This window comes from Rattus norvegicus, chromosome 6, assembly GCF_036323735.1.
Source record: "Rattus norvegicus strain BN/NHsdMcwi chromosome 6, GRCr8, whole genome shotgun sequence".
NCBI classification, from domain to species: domain Eukaryota; kingdom Metazoa; phylum Chordata; class Mammalia; order Rodentia; family Muridae; genus Rattus; species Rattus norvegicus.
In genome coordinates, this window is record NC_086024.1 from 101,299,750 (window position 1) to 101,316,426 (window position 16,677).

The following is a 16,677-nucleotide window of genomic DNA, read 5'->3' on the forward strand; positions in this document are numbered from 1 at the left end:
CTCCAGACTCCCTTTACATATAGATAAAAGTCAGTTACCTTGTCCCCACACCTCGACCCTATAAGCTGATCCAGTCTTGGCCAGAAGACCAGGACTTGAATCCCAGAGGGCACTAAACACAGAGTGAATCTTAAAGCATGATTCTAAGAGCCATGAGATTCATGGAAGAACCTAAGAGCCTTGGTGCAGGTAGAAAAGGCTGTGACCTGCAGAGCTCCCATCCCCCTGCCTCCCTTTACAAAGGATACCTCTGCCTTTAGTTGACTTTTATTTCAGAGTTCTAGATTTGGGGTGTGTGTGTGTGTGTGTGTGTGTGTGTGTGTGTGTGTGTGTGTGTGTGTAGTGGTTTTCCAAATTTATCATAGGTAATCTGAGTAACACAGCCCACACCCCAAGTCTGGCATTTACTTCTTTTATAACCCAGAGAAAGTCAGTCTCCCTAGACGTTGTTTAGATACGTTAAATGTATAGACCTGTGACTGGCACCACCTGCCCTCCCTGTGGAGCTCGGGATGCTCAGCAGCCATGTTTGACTTGAATTAGGATCAAGGTCTGTGCACAGGTCACCTTCAGAAGCCTTTGCCCAGTCTCCAGACACACTCTTCCTCCTCCAGGTCCTCAACGCCTAACACCTAACAGGCATTATGTCCACATTACCTTGTTCCAGAAAGACAATGGGTAACTTATATGTCTACTTCCTCTTTCTTTAAGATAGTCACGCCAGTCAGTATTCTACATGCCCAGCTCCCCAAGACTCAGAATCACCCCCCGCCCCGACATGCCCCCGTGTATAATGTTTGGGACAAGTAGATACCAAACACTTGCTAAGTCTGTAAATGAGAGTGAATTCAGGAAATGACCTAGAGAGGGGCTGTGTTTCCTTGTCTGCACAGGGAAACCAGCAGCAGTTAATGTCCCTGTGTGTAAGTTTTCTGCAGAAGGAACTTTAGAGTCTTAAGAAGGGTTCCCTTCTGTTCCCTGCTGTCCCTTTGTCACAGATGAAAGCACCCTTCATTGCTGAGTGTTGTCCAAAGCTAGGGAGCCTCCTCCTCCCCTCACTAGGCTTCAGGAACTAAGACAGATGTAGCCTTGTCACAGGATCTTGGGCCGATTGAATAAAGGGTGTGTTTTCTCTTGGTCCCTCTCAGTGTCTGGATGCCAGCCGCCCCTGGCTCTGCTACTGGATCCTGCACAGCTTGGAGCTCCTCGACGAACCCATCCCCCAAATAGTGGCTACAGAGTGAGTTCTGGCTTTGGGGAACCTGGGGTGTCCTCTGGAATCACATCCTGGATTTGAAATTGTTTTTTATTTGTTTTATTTGATGTAAATGGGGACGGAAAGGAGTTATAAAGAAACCCTTGCCCTTCCCCTGACCTCTAGCAACTTCCGGAAACGCCTCCACTCAGAAACCCTGCTGTAAGCTGGTGGGTAGAACAACTCTTTGAACTTCTAGAGGAGGTCTATGCTTGCTCAAGTGCTCTCCCTCTCCCTCTCCCTCTCCCCCTCTCTCTCTCTCTCTCTCTCTCTCTCTCTCTCTCTCTCTCTCTCTCCCCCCCCCCCCTCCCCCCCACCATAGTTTTAAGACAAGGTCTCTACAGATGGTGGTGGTACAGGCCTTTTAATCCCAGCTCTTGGAGGTAGATTTTTTGTGAGCTCAAGGCCAGCCTGAGCCCCTCCAGGGCTACATGGAGAAACCTTGTCTTAACAAAACAGAACAAAACCAACCAAACAACCAAACAACCAGCCAACCAAACAAACAAATAAACAAAAAACCCAAAACCAACCAACCAAAAACCCAGTTTACTCACACAAGGTCTCTGTGTAGCTCTAGCTGCTTTGAACTCACTCTATAAATCAAGCTGACCTCAAACTCACAGTGACCAACCTGCCTCCCATGTGCTCTGGCTTTGATCTTTGAGAACAAGTCCTCACCATCACTTGTGATGAAACACCATGGAAAGCATATACCACTCTGAATCAAAACACTCTTACCTCCCTTAAATACCGCTGTGGAGGTGTAAGGCGGGCGACAGGCCAGCTCTCCACAGGACTAGATGGGTAACTGCCTTGGGTACCAGGGCCATGTGAGATCACAGTCTCACTGACCTCGGACTGATGACAAGACACGTAAGCAGCTTAGGTATCCCACACTGCTGGTGTAGGTAGCACTGATAATCGTGCTCATCACTGGTTGTATCTTAAGAAAAACGAACACCAAAACCGACCATGCTGCCAACCTTGGAAATACCAGCGATAGGAAAGGACGCCAGGAATTGAACCTAAGGGGTTTATGGAGAGCATATCTTCTTGTCTGTGTGCCTTCACTCCCTCATACCCCGGGGGGGTGGGGTGGGAGGTGAGGGAGTGGGGGTGTGTGGGGGGTGGAGGGTGGGATGCAAGCACCCTGAACCAGGTTTGTTTTTCCACACCAGAAGGCAGCAGCTATGCCAAGACTCGGGAAGGCTCGCTGTAGACCCCTTCCAGTCCCAGAGTCCCTGCCTTGGTCACATTGTCAGGTCAAAAGAACAGAACTTACATTGTCTCATTCATTCTCTCTTAACAATAACCTCTCATTCTTGCCTTCCTGGGAAGGGTGTCTTGTGATGAATGTGGATGGAGAAGATAATAAAGAATTAAGTTGTTAACCCTTAGAATTCATATTTCTGTGGCAGAGGGAAATATGCATTGTTTTTATAAATAATCCAGACATTGCAACAAGCCTGCTTGCTTCCAGCTCTGGAAGTAGAGCTGGACACAGTTTCTGCAGTGACAGGAATTCAATTGTCAAAATAAAGGGCCGGGTGTTTTTGAAATACCAGTTGGGGGCTGAGGGTTGTTGGGGAAGCCCCCCACCAATGCCTACACTGTCAGGATGTATGCTATGAGAGAAGGGGGTGGGAAGGAGGAGTTTGTGAAAGACCCATGGAGGCCTGAGAGAGGACACAGAACATGTGGGGTGCAGAAAGGATGGGGGCTCCTCAGCGGGAGCTCATCAGCAGTTTCTTCTATTTTCCTAGGTTGCACAGAAGGTTCTTTTCCAGGGCCACTGATCTGAGGAAGTCAGTGTCAGTCGATTTTGTGGCGGTGTCAGATGGGAAGAGGGGCCGTGAGATGGCTCCTCAGGCATCTGCCCTGAAGTCCAACGGCCTGAGTCTGACCCTGGGCACACATGGTAGAGGAGAGTTCTAGATGGGAGGAGAGGCCTCTTCAAAGGGCTTGCCACAGTGAACAGCGTCAGTACAAAGGGATGCTTTAAATTTTACTTAAAGTAGCTGGGCATGGTGGTAAACACCTTTAATCAGCTAGGTGGATCTCAAAGTTCGAGGCTAGCCTGGTCTACATAGGAAGTTCAGGCTAACCAAAGCTATATAGTTGGCCCTTATTTTCCTTTCCACCCTAAAAGTGGGTATTTTGAAAATAGTCAAATTGTCTCAATTTCAAGAACCATTTTAATAATCAATGGCCAAGAAGATATTTAATTCATAGTTCTTCTGAGCATTGATTTGATAAACCTGGTCTTTATTTTTTAATTTATCATCAGTTTTGGAGACAGATCTTACTTTGTAGACAGAAACTCACTATGTAGCCCAGGCTGGCCTCAAACTCATGGTGTCCTGCTTCACTTCTCAGTGCTGGGATTTTAGGCCTAAGCTACCATACCTGAGTTGCGTTAATGAACTTTAAAGTCCAGCTTCTGCTTCTCAATATGAGAATGAGTCTAGGGCCTTATGCATGCTGGGTAAGTGTCCTACCATTAGGTTGTAGCCCATGGCTTGATTTAATGAAGGAGAGAGAGAGAGAATATGTGTGTGTGTGTGTGTGTGTGTGTGTGTGTGTGTGTGTGTGTGTGAGAGAGAGAGAGAGAGAGAGAGAGAGAGAGAGAGAGAGATATGCAGGCAGGCAGGCAGGCAGACAGACAGACATGTGTTCCCACACCCAGGTCTCACACAGCAAGTGCTCTTACCACCCCTCAGACATCTTAACGTATGTATTTTTTTTATCTTGTTACTTTTGTTGTATGTGTGTTGTACGATGTACACATCACTGGTGTGGGCATGCGTGTACCACGGTGTACATGCGGAAGCCAGAAGACAGCTTTCAGTAGGTGTTCAGACAGCTTCTGAGGCTCAGCGTACTCCAGGCTGGTTGGCTCAGGAGCTCCCAGTGACCCTGCGCCCACCTCCCAGCTCCATGTAGGAGTGCTGGGATGGTGGGTTTGAATCCTTATATCCAGCTTTTCACTGTCAGTCTGTGTGCCAAGTGCTTTTACACCCTGAACTTTCTTGGTGGCCTCAATTTAATGAACTTTTAAGTGCCTTAGGCTTCCCTGCACTGTGCTCCCTTTGGTTTTGTCCTAAGTAGCAGTTAATTGACAGTCCAGATAGTGCTATGGTCAGGACCTGGGAGTGCTGACTGGAAAGAGATAACGATTTTTGTTAGCTCCGGAGACATCGTACTGGTTTTTATAAAAACGTAAGGATTGCTTTTCAGACTGCCTGGACTAGGATGATGTCTCCATTTATCTGTTTTATTTTTAGGTTTATCCTTTTGTTCACTGTTGTGCTCAATATCAATTCCCTATATCTCAAAAGACATCATTTATTTGTTTGTTTGTTTGTTTGTAGACAGGGTCTCTATGTTGTACTGGCTGTCCTAGAGCTCATTCAATAGAGCAAGCTGGCTGTGAACTCATAGAGATAGATAGGCCCACCTTCTCTGCCCCCCCCCAAGAGCTGAGATCAAGGACATGTGCTTGAAATATGCATTTTAAAAATTATTTTTAGGAAAATAAAAATCGGCCAGAGAGATAACTTAGCCATTAAAGGCCAAGGGTCATAACCAGAACCTCAAGAGAAATGACAGTCACAGTCCATATGCTATCAGGACTTGCAGTTGAAGATGTAGAGCCTTGTGGGGTTTTTTAGTATAAATTTTTTATTTTTTGAAATAATTCTTAAGTTTTTAAAATTAAAATGTAATTACACCATTTACCCTTCCCTTTCCTCACCCCTCTGTGTCTCTCCCCTCACCTCCCCGTGGTGTCTCTCCCCTCTCAGATTTGCAGCCCCCTTTCATTTATCTTATACAAGGAAAGGGACCACTTTGAAATGTGGTCTGTTTCCCCAGGTGACCTTGCAGGTGGGGCTCCAGCTCTGGGGTTTGGGCTTTTCCCCGCCCACATCCTGGTGTCACACACAGCCTACACTGCACATGGGTTTGTCTCCTTTTCCTATTAGATTCTCTCTCCAGCTTATTTGTTTAGGAAATAACATGTATCGGGTTCCCTCTAGTGGACAGAATCACTTTTGTTAACTTTCTGCCAGCAAGGTCACAAGCCTTTATTATTGCAGGTGCCTCAAGGAAAATAAAGTCAGAGGTGGGAATCTCCTAAGAGATTACACATAAAATTATATGTGTGCTTACGTAAAACGAATGAATGAGTATGTGTTTTGGAGCAGACACTTGCTTGGCTTGGCATTGAAGGAACTACATTAATGTGATTCCCATGCTCAGCTACTAACACCTACTTTAATGAACCACACAGAGCAAAGTGAGAACCACAGGGACCCTGTTGCACTGTTAAACTGAGGCTTTTAAGTCCAGGATGTAGTTCTATGATAGAGTACTTGCCTAGCATGCAGAAAGCCCTGGTTCAATCCAGTGTTGCATAAACTGGATGTGGTGGTGCATATCTGTAATCGTAGTCCTGAGGAGATGTGTGCAGAAGGATCAGAAATTTAATGTTATCCTTGGCTACGTAAGTCTGAGGCCAACCTGGGCTACAAGAGACACTATTCTGCAAGAATGACCTGAACTTCTGATCTATCTCCCTTTACCTTTGAAATGTGAGGATTACAGGCATGGCCACCACGTCATTTTTATATGCTGCTAGAGAGCTTTATCTGCTAAGCAAGCACTCTACCAAGTGAGCTGCAACCCCAACCCCATCCTTTCAGTGATAACATCATATCCGATAGTCTGGGAACTTTTCTGGGCCAGGTTCTATTGGCATCTAATGGGCACAGACCAAGGAAGCTAATTAACTTTGTAAGTCTCAAAACAAAACTGACTGTGACAGTTGTGCCAATGTGGAGAACCCCTGTTCTACATAGCCCACTCTAAAACTTCACCGTGCTTTCCAAACAGCTGCTGTCTGGATGTGCTTAGCAAAGACTGTGGGTAGCTCTGGCCTCTGTTCATGACTGGGCTCCACCTAACTGAGGCTGTGCCCCCGAGTTACCGTGAGATACAGCTGTTTTGTAGAATAAGCTCTGAGGAATCATTACTGGGAGAAGCCAGCTATCCACCCAGAAGCTCCTCCTCCTAAGCCATTCTGTTCACAGGTGACTGTATTACCTTCCAAACTGCAGTCTTCCTTGAAACTCGTTCTAGGCCTGAAGTCTCTGTGGTAACCTGTTCTGGTGCTGAAGTTTTGTTTTGCTTTATTGTTTGTTGTTGTTGTTGTTACTGTGCTGGAAATTGTACCCTGGCCTTTGTGCTTGCTACCACCACACCACACATCACAAGAGCAGACTTTTTTTTTCTTAAGGTTTATTTATTTTTATGTGTGTTGGTATTCTGTTTGCAATCCTGTGAGAGTATCAGGTCCTCTGGAACCAGTTACAGATAGTTGTGAGCTGCCATGTGGGTGTGGGAATTGAACCAGGGTCCTCTAGAAGAACAGTCAGCGCTCGTAACTGCTCAGCCATCTCTCCAGCCCCAGAAATGTTTTTAAAATCCAATCTAAGCTGTTCTTACTACAGACAAGCCCTGCTTTTTGTTATTTACTAGAGTTTGAACTAAGAAGAGAGTAGCAGGGCATCCTCTTCACTGTGTCTGTCCATAATTTTATCCTTTAAATAGTTTGTTCCCTTTCCAGCTTTAGTATTTGGTTTTTAAAATGTTAGCTATTTTTATCAGTATAATCTGAACTTTCTCTTGGTTGGAAAAATGAGGGTAGGGCCAGGTGCAGTTCTTAGGGGTGCTGTGCTGACATCTTTAACAGGAGCACTTGATGATTATCCTAGTCACCAGTGCCCCCCTGCTGGGCAGTCCTGTCTGCCCTCTGAGCTTGTATTTACATGGTTCCCCTCCCCCAGCACTGACCCCCAGTGTACTGTTTGCTAGTTGTGCCTACTTCGTTTGTTTTATTCTTACTGGGTTCTGATTTCTTTTCCTGCTTGGCTCACATTATTTACATATTTTTTAATCCTTCGTTGTTCCCATTGGCGACACCTTTGTTCTGAGTTTAGATTAGTCAAACCGTTACAGGAAGTCCAGGGAGACCAATTTGAGACCAATAGGGTCAGTGCGGTAGCTCAGCGACTAAAGGCATTTAGCACAGAAGCCTGATGACCTGAGTCTGACCCCCTGGACCCCTGTGAAGTTGGGAGAACCAAGTGCACAGAGATGTCCTCTGCCTTCCACACGTCTGGTGGACATCTCACACACACACACACATACCACTTCAACTGTAACAAGTGTTAAGTTGTTAAACTCTGATAAATGTCTGATGGACACCATATACTCACTTACTTAAACTTAAATGAAATTGAATTTAAAAACTAAGGCCAAAATGCTCTTCCCTTGAACTTGATTCTCTTAGAAGTTTTACATTCTCTGTAGTGGTTGAATGGCAGAGAAGCATTATTCAATAGAATGTCCCACAGTGATGGAGAGATTCTGTGGCTTATGTGTGACCCAGTATCATCACCACTAGCTAAACATAGTCACTGAGCACTGGGAAGGTGGCTTGTTAGACTGAGGAACTAAATTTTCTATTTTAATTAGTTTGAGTTAAGATTTAAGTTGCCCCCTGGTGATTAAGGTAGCCTGTTGGACAGGACAGGTATTTTTCATTGATCTTCACAAGGTGCTTCTCAGGTCAGCAGTATCGTTGTTACCCCAGGACCTGTCAGAAGAACAGTCAGCGGAATGTGGGGGCTCATGGTAATTTCAGTACTTAGGAGTCTGAAGCAGGAGGATTGCTTCAAACTCAAGGCTAATTTGGCCCATGTAGTGAGTTGCAGGCCAGCCTGGGGTATACACCCTTTAAACAAAACTAAAGTGGACATGGTAGTGCACACCATTAATCCCGGCACCCAGAGGGCAGAGGCAGGCTGATCTCTGTGAGTTCAAAGCTAGCCTGGACTATATAGTGAACAGAGGCCATCTGGAGTTACATGGTAAGACCTGTTTTAAAACAAAACGAAACAAAACACAAAACCAACACATAGACCAAACAAGACGAAACCAAAGATCCACAGGTAACCGTACACATTTAAGCATAAGAAGGAATGGGATTTGGGTGAGCATTGGAGTCATGTGGAGAATTAAAAAACCTGCCACCTGCCTCTGCCCTCCACGACTCACATTTAAGTGGTACTAGACATGTGTTAGTTGTTGGGTTTTTGGTTCTTTTTTGTAAATATTCTCTGAAGTAATTTTAATGGTGCAGCAAAGATGGTTGGTGTGCAGCATTGTGCGAGCCATCTGAGCCACTGGTAACGGTGGACTCTTCAGCCTCAGGAAGCCCAGGTCTTTGTTCCTCCACTGATTCCAGTCCATGCGGTTTGGGTTTGAAAATCCTTCATCTACGAGAGGGTTTTCCACTGTTCTGGTCATTGATATGTGTAGAAAATATTCCTGGAACTTCTACCCCACCTTTGACCATTCAGTTCCTGGAATAAAGAAAGACCTTTATAGCACTAAAGCTGGGCAGATATCTGTCCTTTATGTTATTAAAATCTATTTCCTATCCATAAGCCTGAGTTATGTTTCATCTGGGCAGCTCTTAACTCCCAACTGGCAGCCCTCATGGCTGTGCTTCCTTGACTCCTAACCCATGGTGTCTTCCTCCTCTCTCCACCTTCTCTCTCTTTGACCTAGGCAAGCCCAGGGACACCAAGCCCCGCCCACCTCAATTCTGCCCAGCTATAGGCTGTAGGCATCTTTATTCACCAATCAGAAATAACTTGAGGGGAAGGTCATATAGCATCACTTGGGTCTCTGTGCAGATGCTCTGTCTTGGGGGCAACCATGTTTTGGGGGCCGCACTTGGCATTACATACAATACGTAGCAACAGACCAAACAGATGTGTATGCTGGGATGCAAAGCTCTCTGCTACCCCATGTAACCTTGATCTGCATCTGTGTCTGACCCCCTTGTGCCTGTGGCATATCAGAACGAATGCTTTTGTGAAAACTTTCTTTTCATAAAGGGTCAGTTTTGGTGTTTACTCAAAGCTTTCTGGTTGCTATTTTTTATTATTGATGAATTTTTGGTCTTTAAGTGTCTCTCCCCTTTCTGATAGGTCAGAGTATGTTAATATTTTGGTTTTTCAAAGTTGCTAAGAAATCTGCTAATGACAGCTTGTCACTCGAGTTTGTTGTGTGTTCCTTGAGTTGCAAGTTGAATAGCCTGAGGATCAGAATGTTCTGTGGTGTGGAGGGGTGAGGCACAAGGGAAGCCCCACCTCCAGTTTCCTCATTCAACCTCACAGCAGTGAGCTGAGGAATGTTGGCACTGAGCCAGGACAGCAAGGCGTCTGGAACATTCAGGTCCCCACTCCTTCCAGACTTCGGGCGACTGGGTCAGGGGTGTTACCTCTCATTGCAGTACTCTACCTAAGAGCTGGGGAAGGAACAGATACTAGGCGACTGTTTTTGGTTTCTGAACTTCCTACATAGTTCAGGCTAGCCTCAAATTTGCAGCGGTAGGTACAGTGGAGCACGTGAGTACTTGGAGCACTTGGAGAAGTGAGGCTTCTAAGATGGAGGCTAGACCGGGCTGCATAATGGTCCTCTCTCTCAAAAGACCGAACGAAGAAGCGCTTCGTGATGTTGAGCTTAGATTTGTTTTTATGTCTCTTGTATGTTTGTGCAGTACATATATTTTAAGTGTATGAGTTTCTTGTATGTCTTACATGTCTACACCCTGTGTCTGAAGCCAGAAGAGGGCATCGGATCCCCTGGAACTGGGGTGACAGATGGTTGTAAGCAGCAGTGTGGGCGCTGGGGATTGAACCCGGGTCCTCTGCAGGAGCAGCACATGCCTTGCCTAAAGTACTGTGCCACCTCCCTCTGATGAGCTTTATTTCAGTTAAAACCCTTCATTCTTACGTATAGGAAGGTTCTGGATATTCTGTAAGAATTGGCCACGGCTTGGATATAAAAGGAGCAAATTCCACTCATAAAAATTTTTCTCAAAAATATACTCTAGAATTGTTTACTTTTCTGACTATAAACTCTAGTTTCAATCCTTGTGTTACCTACAACAAGATTTTAGTTATAAGGAGAAGCAAAAAGAATTGTCTTATCCTCTGAAGACTGAAACAACCAGTCTGTTGCTGTACCTGTCTACATAACGGAATCTGAACTCAAAAGTAACAGTGTGACGATCACGCCAGTAATCATGGCTCATGGGAGACTGCAGCCAACTGACTGCTGAGGGCATGGCCACAGTGAACTGTAGAGAGAGACCCTGTCTCAAAAAACAAACAAAGCAGACCACAAAACAGAGGCCTGGTGATGAATCTTAGTGGTTAGAGCACCTCATAAACCACATCTGTCATCTGAGTACTTCAGGGGTGAAGGTGGACAGGCGGGGGGGGGGGCAGAGTGTGAGGGGAGAGAGGTGTCAGAACTTCAAGGTCAGTCTCAGCTCCATAGCAAGCTGGAGGTAGCCTGGGACACATGAGAACTTGTCTCCAGAGGATGTGTGCTGTGGGGAAGGAGAAATGAACATATGCCTCTGTGGGAATCAGCCTTATGTCTCGGGAAGCACTAACGGGTTAAAATAGACATAATGCCTATATTTATGTACGTGTGTAAGTCATAAAACCGGAAAGGTCATACAAAGGAAGGAAGATCGTGAAAGAGAAAGGGAAAGTTAATAATGGAGCACATGACTAAAACAGAAGGGGTGCTGTCTGGGTGAAGGGAGGAACGCAGGCAGACGGGAGGGAGGGTAGCGGGAAAGGATGGATTGGAACAGTCTCAGATGCATAAGCTCAGATGCCATGACCAAACCCAGCACGCTGTGTGCTAACTTCCAAAAATTAATTGACAAGCAGACTGTAAAGTTTTTATGTAACTACTTCTGTGTTGGAACATATCCTTTAGGACAACTGAAGCCATGCTTCTCGTCATTCATATTTGGCTCACAATAAACTGTTTCTCATTTTAAAAAAAGGAAAGAAAGGAAGAAAAGAAAACAAATAATAAATGAGATAAAACAGCCCAGAAAGAAGGCCTTGACCACTAGAAGGACAGAGACTTGCCAGGAGGTCTCCTGGGTAGAGACTCTCCCTGAGGAGAAGGTTGTGACGAAGGAGAGATGCTATACTTGGCCTTCCTAACTCGGTCCGTCCTGGAACAGTCTTTCCTGAAAGCTGTGCAAAGCCCTGTGAGTGAAGGCTCCTAATTTCACCTGATGCCATGCCCAGCAGCAGACCCTCAGGAACAGGTTCTCTCTGTGAGGGAACTGGAGCGTCTGTAGGTTAGCTGGAAAGATTCAGGGGTGGTGAAGGCAGTGAGTCAGCCTTAGTTACCTTTTTGTCACAGTGATAAAATGCCCCGGCAAAGCTCTTTCAGCCGCTGCCTTTCCTCCAGTGCTGTAATGGTGCTCATGTATGTCCTGCTGATGCTCTCAAAACATCAACAGTGCTGAAGAGACAAACCCTGGGCCCTTATCAGGCCGTGCTCCATAGCTGTTGTCAGAACTGGGAAATCATTGTAACCTCACAACCAGGTTCAACAAGTGTGGGGCAACCAGCCCAGGTTTGATGTGCGATTCAAAGATTCAAAGACCTAGAAAATCGGCCAGACAATCCTGTCAATTCAGTTCCATTGTATTCGTCACCTCAGATGGCATCATGGGCCACAAAGAAGCAAGACAAAAGCACACAAGACGGGAAAACCCTGTGGTCCTTTTCCTAGGGTTGTTATAGATATAAACAAGATGCCCGAGTGGCAAACATAAAATGAAAGAAGAGGAGAAAAATCAGTTTACAGGTGAAAGTGAAAGTGGGTTGTTTACAGCCACAGGGGTACGGAGTTCACCATGGCAGGGAACATACAGTGCAGGGGCAGGAAGCTGGCTTTGCGTGTACGCTCAGAAGAGAGTGCGCAGGAAGTAGGCCTTGTTCTAGATCTACCCGAGTCCTAGCTTCCTGTGAGGGTCTGCCTCCTCCACAAGCAACACCAGCAGCTGGGGGACCAAATCTCAACTGAGCGATCCTACGATCCTACGATCCTACAGGTGTTAGCGTTTCACACCAGACCCCCAGCAGTGCTGTCTTGAGCTTCTGCTCTCCCATCCTCCCAACAGTGGAGCGGGCTGCACTGAAAACTCGCCCCTTGCTGGTGGTGGGAACAGAAGGATGTTGTCTGAGAGGGCTCAGGTGAGAAAGTGTGCTTGTGGGCTGAGGTCTAGTAATGCATCTAGAGCTGTGACTAGCATGGTGAGCAGCAGTTACGCCCTGAGCTAGGGGCAGAATCCAAGGGCCCTTGGAGGAGACTACTGCTCCAGACCCAGGTGACAGGTTACTGAAACATAGGAGAAAGGTTTGGTCAGGAAGCATGAAACTCAGCACCAGGCTGCCAAAGATGTCCCCCCAGCCTCGAGGTGTTTGCTCTATGGCAAGTCAGATGCTTAAACAGAAGATTCAGGAGTGTGCACAAAACGGACGGTAGCCAGGTGGAGAGTTAAGTCTTTTGGGGGATTGTAATCAAGTGGCAAGGGGGGATGTTCACCCCTTTAAAGGTAGGAGAATGCATAAGGAAAGGTTGGAATCTGAAAGGGATTTAGTGTTGGGAAATTAATGCTGTCTAACTTTGTTTCCCCCTTGGTCATGCATCTAGTGTGTGTCAGTTCTTGGAGCTGTGTCAGAGTCCAGACGGTGGCTTTGGAGGGGGCCCTGGTCAGTACCCACACCTCGCTCCCACGTATGCAGCTGTCAACGCGCTATGCATCATTGGCACGGAGGAAGCCTACAACGTCATTAACAGGTGATGCTGCGGGCCGCAGTGGGGAGGCTCCAGGAGGGTCCACTGCTGTTTGGCACTGACCATTGCCCTTTCTGCCCTCTCCCTGTTCTCAGAGAGAAGCTCCTTCAGTACTTGTACTCCCTAAAGCAACCGGATGGCTCTTTTCTCATGCACGTCGGAGGAGAGGTGGATGTAAGGTGAGTGGGACGGTTGCATCCATGGCTTCTAAAACGTACCTATTCTTAGAGCTGCTAAGCCTCAGAAACATGGCAAAGTGCTGCTTCATCCCATATGCCGATGTGCAAATGTTGTGTCCCTGGCACAGTGTCACGGTCATTGCTAATAGGACACTAATGTCCTAGGGTGTCACTGTCTCTCGGCTTCTTTCATGAAATGTCAGAATATGAGTTGGATAAAAATCAAATGCTTTTGATTTAGAAATACGAGATACATTTGTTTGGTGTAAAATAGTTTACTGTAAGTAATTCCATAGTGTAACATAAGCTTTCACCTCTCTTGGTGAAACAAGCGTACAGTACCTCTGTAAATCCTGTCTGGCTACATTTGGTGAAACCCCGAGGGTGCTGAACACCCAAGGCCCATGAGGGTTCCTCGTGGGGTGCAGAGGTCCTTGTGGGCCAGTACACTGAAGAACTGCAGCGGGCTTGAACCAACTGATGGGCACTGTCGGTGTCTGCTGGCTCGATCCTCGGATCTTACTCTAGAAGTATATCTGGCTAGGTATGGTGGTGTGTGATCTCGGCCCTTGGGAAGTGGAGGCAGGGGGATCAAGAGGTCACTGTCATTCTTGGCTATATAATGATTTCAAGGCTAACCTGGGCTACATGACCCTGTGGATTAAAAAGAAGAAAAGGGAAAATAGATATACAGATATACTAGTTACCCCAGCTAGTAGATTCCTGACCTGTGGGCAGCCCATCAAAGGAGTTTACTAAATAAGTAATTTCTTAAATGCAGTGGATCACTGAGATTGTATATTATTTAGTCTAGGAAAAATACATTTTGGGGAGGAGGTGAAATTTTTATGTCAAAATGATAGCGCTATTGTGTGTGTGTGTGTGTGTGTGTGTGTGTGTGTGTGTGTGTTGTTTTGTGACAGGGTCTCACTGTGTAGCCCTGGATGGCTTGGAACTCATTGTGTAGACCAGGCTAGTCTTGAACTCATTCAGAGATCCTCCTGTCTCCCCCAAGTGTCTGGCCTCACCGCGGGTTCTTGAGCACGTTCTTCACAGTGGCGTGCTAGCTGTGTAGCTTTTGGGTTAAGTGTTTTGGCATGGCTAGCATGGTATCTGGCTCACAGGTAAAGGCATTCACAGCACAGGCTTGACAATCTAAGTTTGGTCCTGGTAGAAGGAGAGAGCAGAGAACACAGAGTTGCCCTCTGACCGCCACACGTGTGCTGTAGTAGGTGTACCCCCACCTGCCATCCTAGACGCATGATGATGATGGTGGTGGTGGTGGTGGTGGTGGTGATAATGGTGATGGTGATTTTTAAACAGTCTTAAAGAAAACAGACCAACCAGATAGGCCTTGTTTGCCTCCTAGGAAGCAGTAGTGGCTGAGGTCTGGAAATGGAGGTCTGTGTTGAAGTCCTGAGCAGTTTCTACACCAGGAGCTGATAGGAGACTGAGAACAAGCTCAGTGGATTTCTGCTAGCATCTAATTCACCAAGCGACACAGTACCAGGCTATAACGATGCAGCTTCAGTGCCCTACAGGAGAGGGCGCACTCTTGGGTGACTTACGTTGTCGCTTGCTTCCTGGGTCCTTCTGCTCTGGCTGAACCAGGTACAGAGACTCCCTCACCTGCTGTCTTAGTTAAGGTCTGCTGGTGTGCAGGGACACCATGACCACGGCAGTTCTTAGAGGAAACCATTAAACTGGGGCTGGCTGACAGTTCAGTGGTTTAGTCCATTATCATCATGGCGGGAAGCACGGTGGTGTGCAGGAAGGTATGGTGCAGGAGAGTCACTGGGAGAGTCACTACATCCAGATCAGCATGTGCCCAGAAGAGAGAGTGAGCGACTAGGCTCGGTTTAAGCTTCTGAGACCCCGAAGCCCCTAGTGTTGTACTTCCTCCGGCAAAACCACACCTGCTCCAACAAGGCCACACCTGTTAACGGTGCTGCGCACTGTAGGCCCGCAATGGCCATTTTTATTCAACCTACCACACCTGCTTTGACTTTAGGCCAGAGCTTGGAGGCTGCACTGTCCTTAGAGAATCATGGCAGCTTGCAAGACAGTTTAGTTTTTATTGATTAATTGAAGCTGGGCGCGGTGGCGCACTGACCGTCAGCATTTAAGAGGCTGAGGCAGGAGGAGAGTGAATTCAAGGTCTGCATACAAGGCCTCCATAGAGAAACCCTATGTCAAAACAACTGGATGTGGTGGCTCATGCCTTTAATTCCAACACTTCAGAGGCAGAGGCAGGCAGGTCCTTATGAGTTCCAGGTCAGCCAAGATACACAGAGACCTCACTTCACAAGACCAAATGATGTCGACAACAACAAAAATAAAAAGAAGCTGAATGAGATGAGGCACAAGCAAGCAAATCATGGTGTCTCCATGGTGTTTCCTTAACAGACTAGTTTTAGATATCATTCTCTGAGTTTCCAAAATGCAGTCTTTTTCTGTGTCTGTGTTCATATATGCTAGACAAATGCAGGGAAACTTCTCTAGTCAATTCTGTGTGTTCCATTAAGGAGCAGCAGGCCATCATCCTCGCCACATTTCTTTGGTTTTCCTTTGCCTAGAAGCACCAGCCAGTGCTCAGTAGAGAAAGTCAAAACCAGAGACAATTTATCACTTAGAGAGCAGCTTATTCCAGTGCCTGATTAGACAGAGATGGTCTCCTGACCCCAGAGTCTAGAACAATTCCTGGTAGTTCCTAAGAATGCCTTACTCAGGTGTCCATAGCTTCGGGGTCCCTGCAATGAACAGCTAAGTAAGGAGTTACTGTTAGCCGGGCCTGGCCCATGACCTCAGACTCCTACTCAGAAGACTCAGCAGAGTTATAAAGTAAAGGCTAGCCTGGTAACTCTGAGATCCTGTCTCAAAGTAAAAAGCAAAATGGAAGTTTGACGTGCAGCTCTCATTTAGAGCATTTGCTTACTATATATGAGACACCGGATTCAATCCTGAGCACTGGGAAAACAAACAAATAAACAATAAATAGGGGGCCTATTTATTCATTTTTGTCTGTTCATCTATTCATGAATTAACTGTAGGATTTGTAGTGTTCTCTGGGGAGAGGAGAGACAAGTGACAGAGCAGGATGTATTCAAGGGATGAGCAGTTAGCTGAAAGCTACTGAGGTGTAGGAGGCCTGCAGGCCTCTGGGAACAATGACCTGTGGCAGGCTGGGGACAGATGGAGGAGACCCTGAACTCTCATTACAGAGGCTGACAAATAAATTCTTACAGGTTTTAAGTAGGCAGTGAAATGAGCTGACTTGAACTCTCTGAGTTCTCTGGTAGCAGTGAATGAATTAGAGTGCTCCAGTGACGTCCTCTGGTTTCTGGACTGGAAGGAGGGAGACAAACAGAAGGTTGATCCAGGCGGATGATAAAGACTTGGGTCTGGAGGACAGTGCTGAAGAGAAGACAAAAGCAGACGAGCCTGAGAGCCATGGTGCTGGACACAGGAACAGGAAGAAGCTACATGGAA

At 46.5% G+C, this 16,677-nt stretch overlaps 1 protein-coding gene across 3 annotated transcripts in view; it reads left to right on the forward strand.

Annotated features, from left to right (window-relative positions):
* Positions 1-16,677, forward strand: part of Fntb (farnesyltransferase, CAAX box, beta) — an 83,060-nt gene that overhangs the window by 30,093 nt on the left and 36,290 nt on the right. For all 3 annotated transcript variants that reach the window (XM_039112877.2, NM_172034.2, XM_063262446.1), the window contains exons 4-6: positions 1,149-1,240; positions 12,866-13,012; positions 13,105-13,188. In XM_039112877.2, coding sequence (XP_038968805.1) covers positions 1,149-1,240; positions 12,866-13,012; positions 13,105-13,188 — 323 coding nt within the window. The remainder of the gene's footprint in view (positions 1-1,148; positions 1,241-12,865; positions 13,013-13,104; positions 13,189-16,677) is intronic.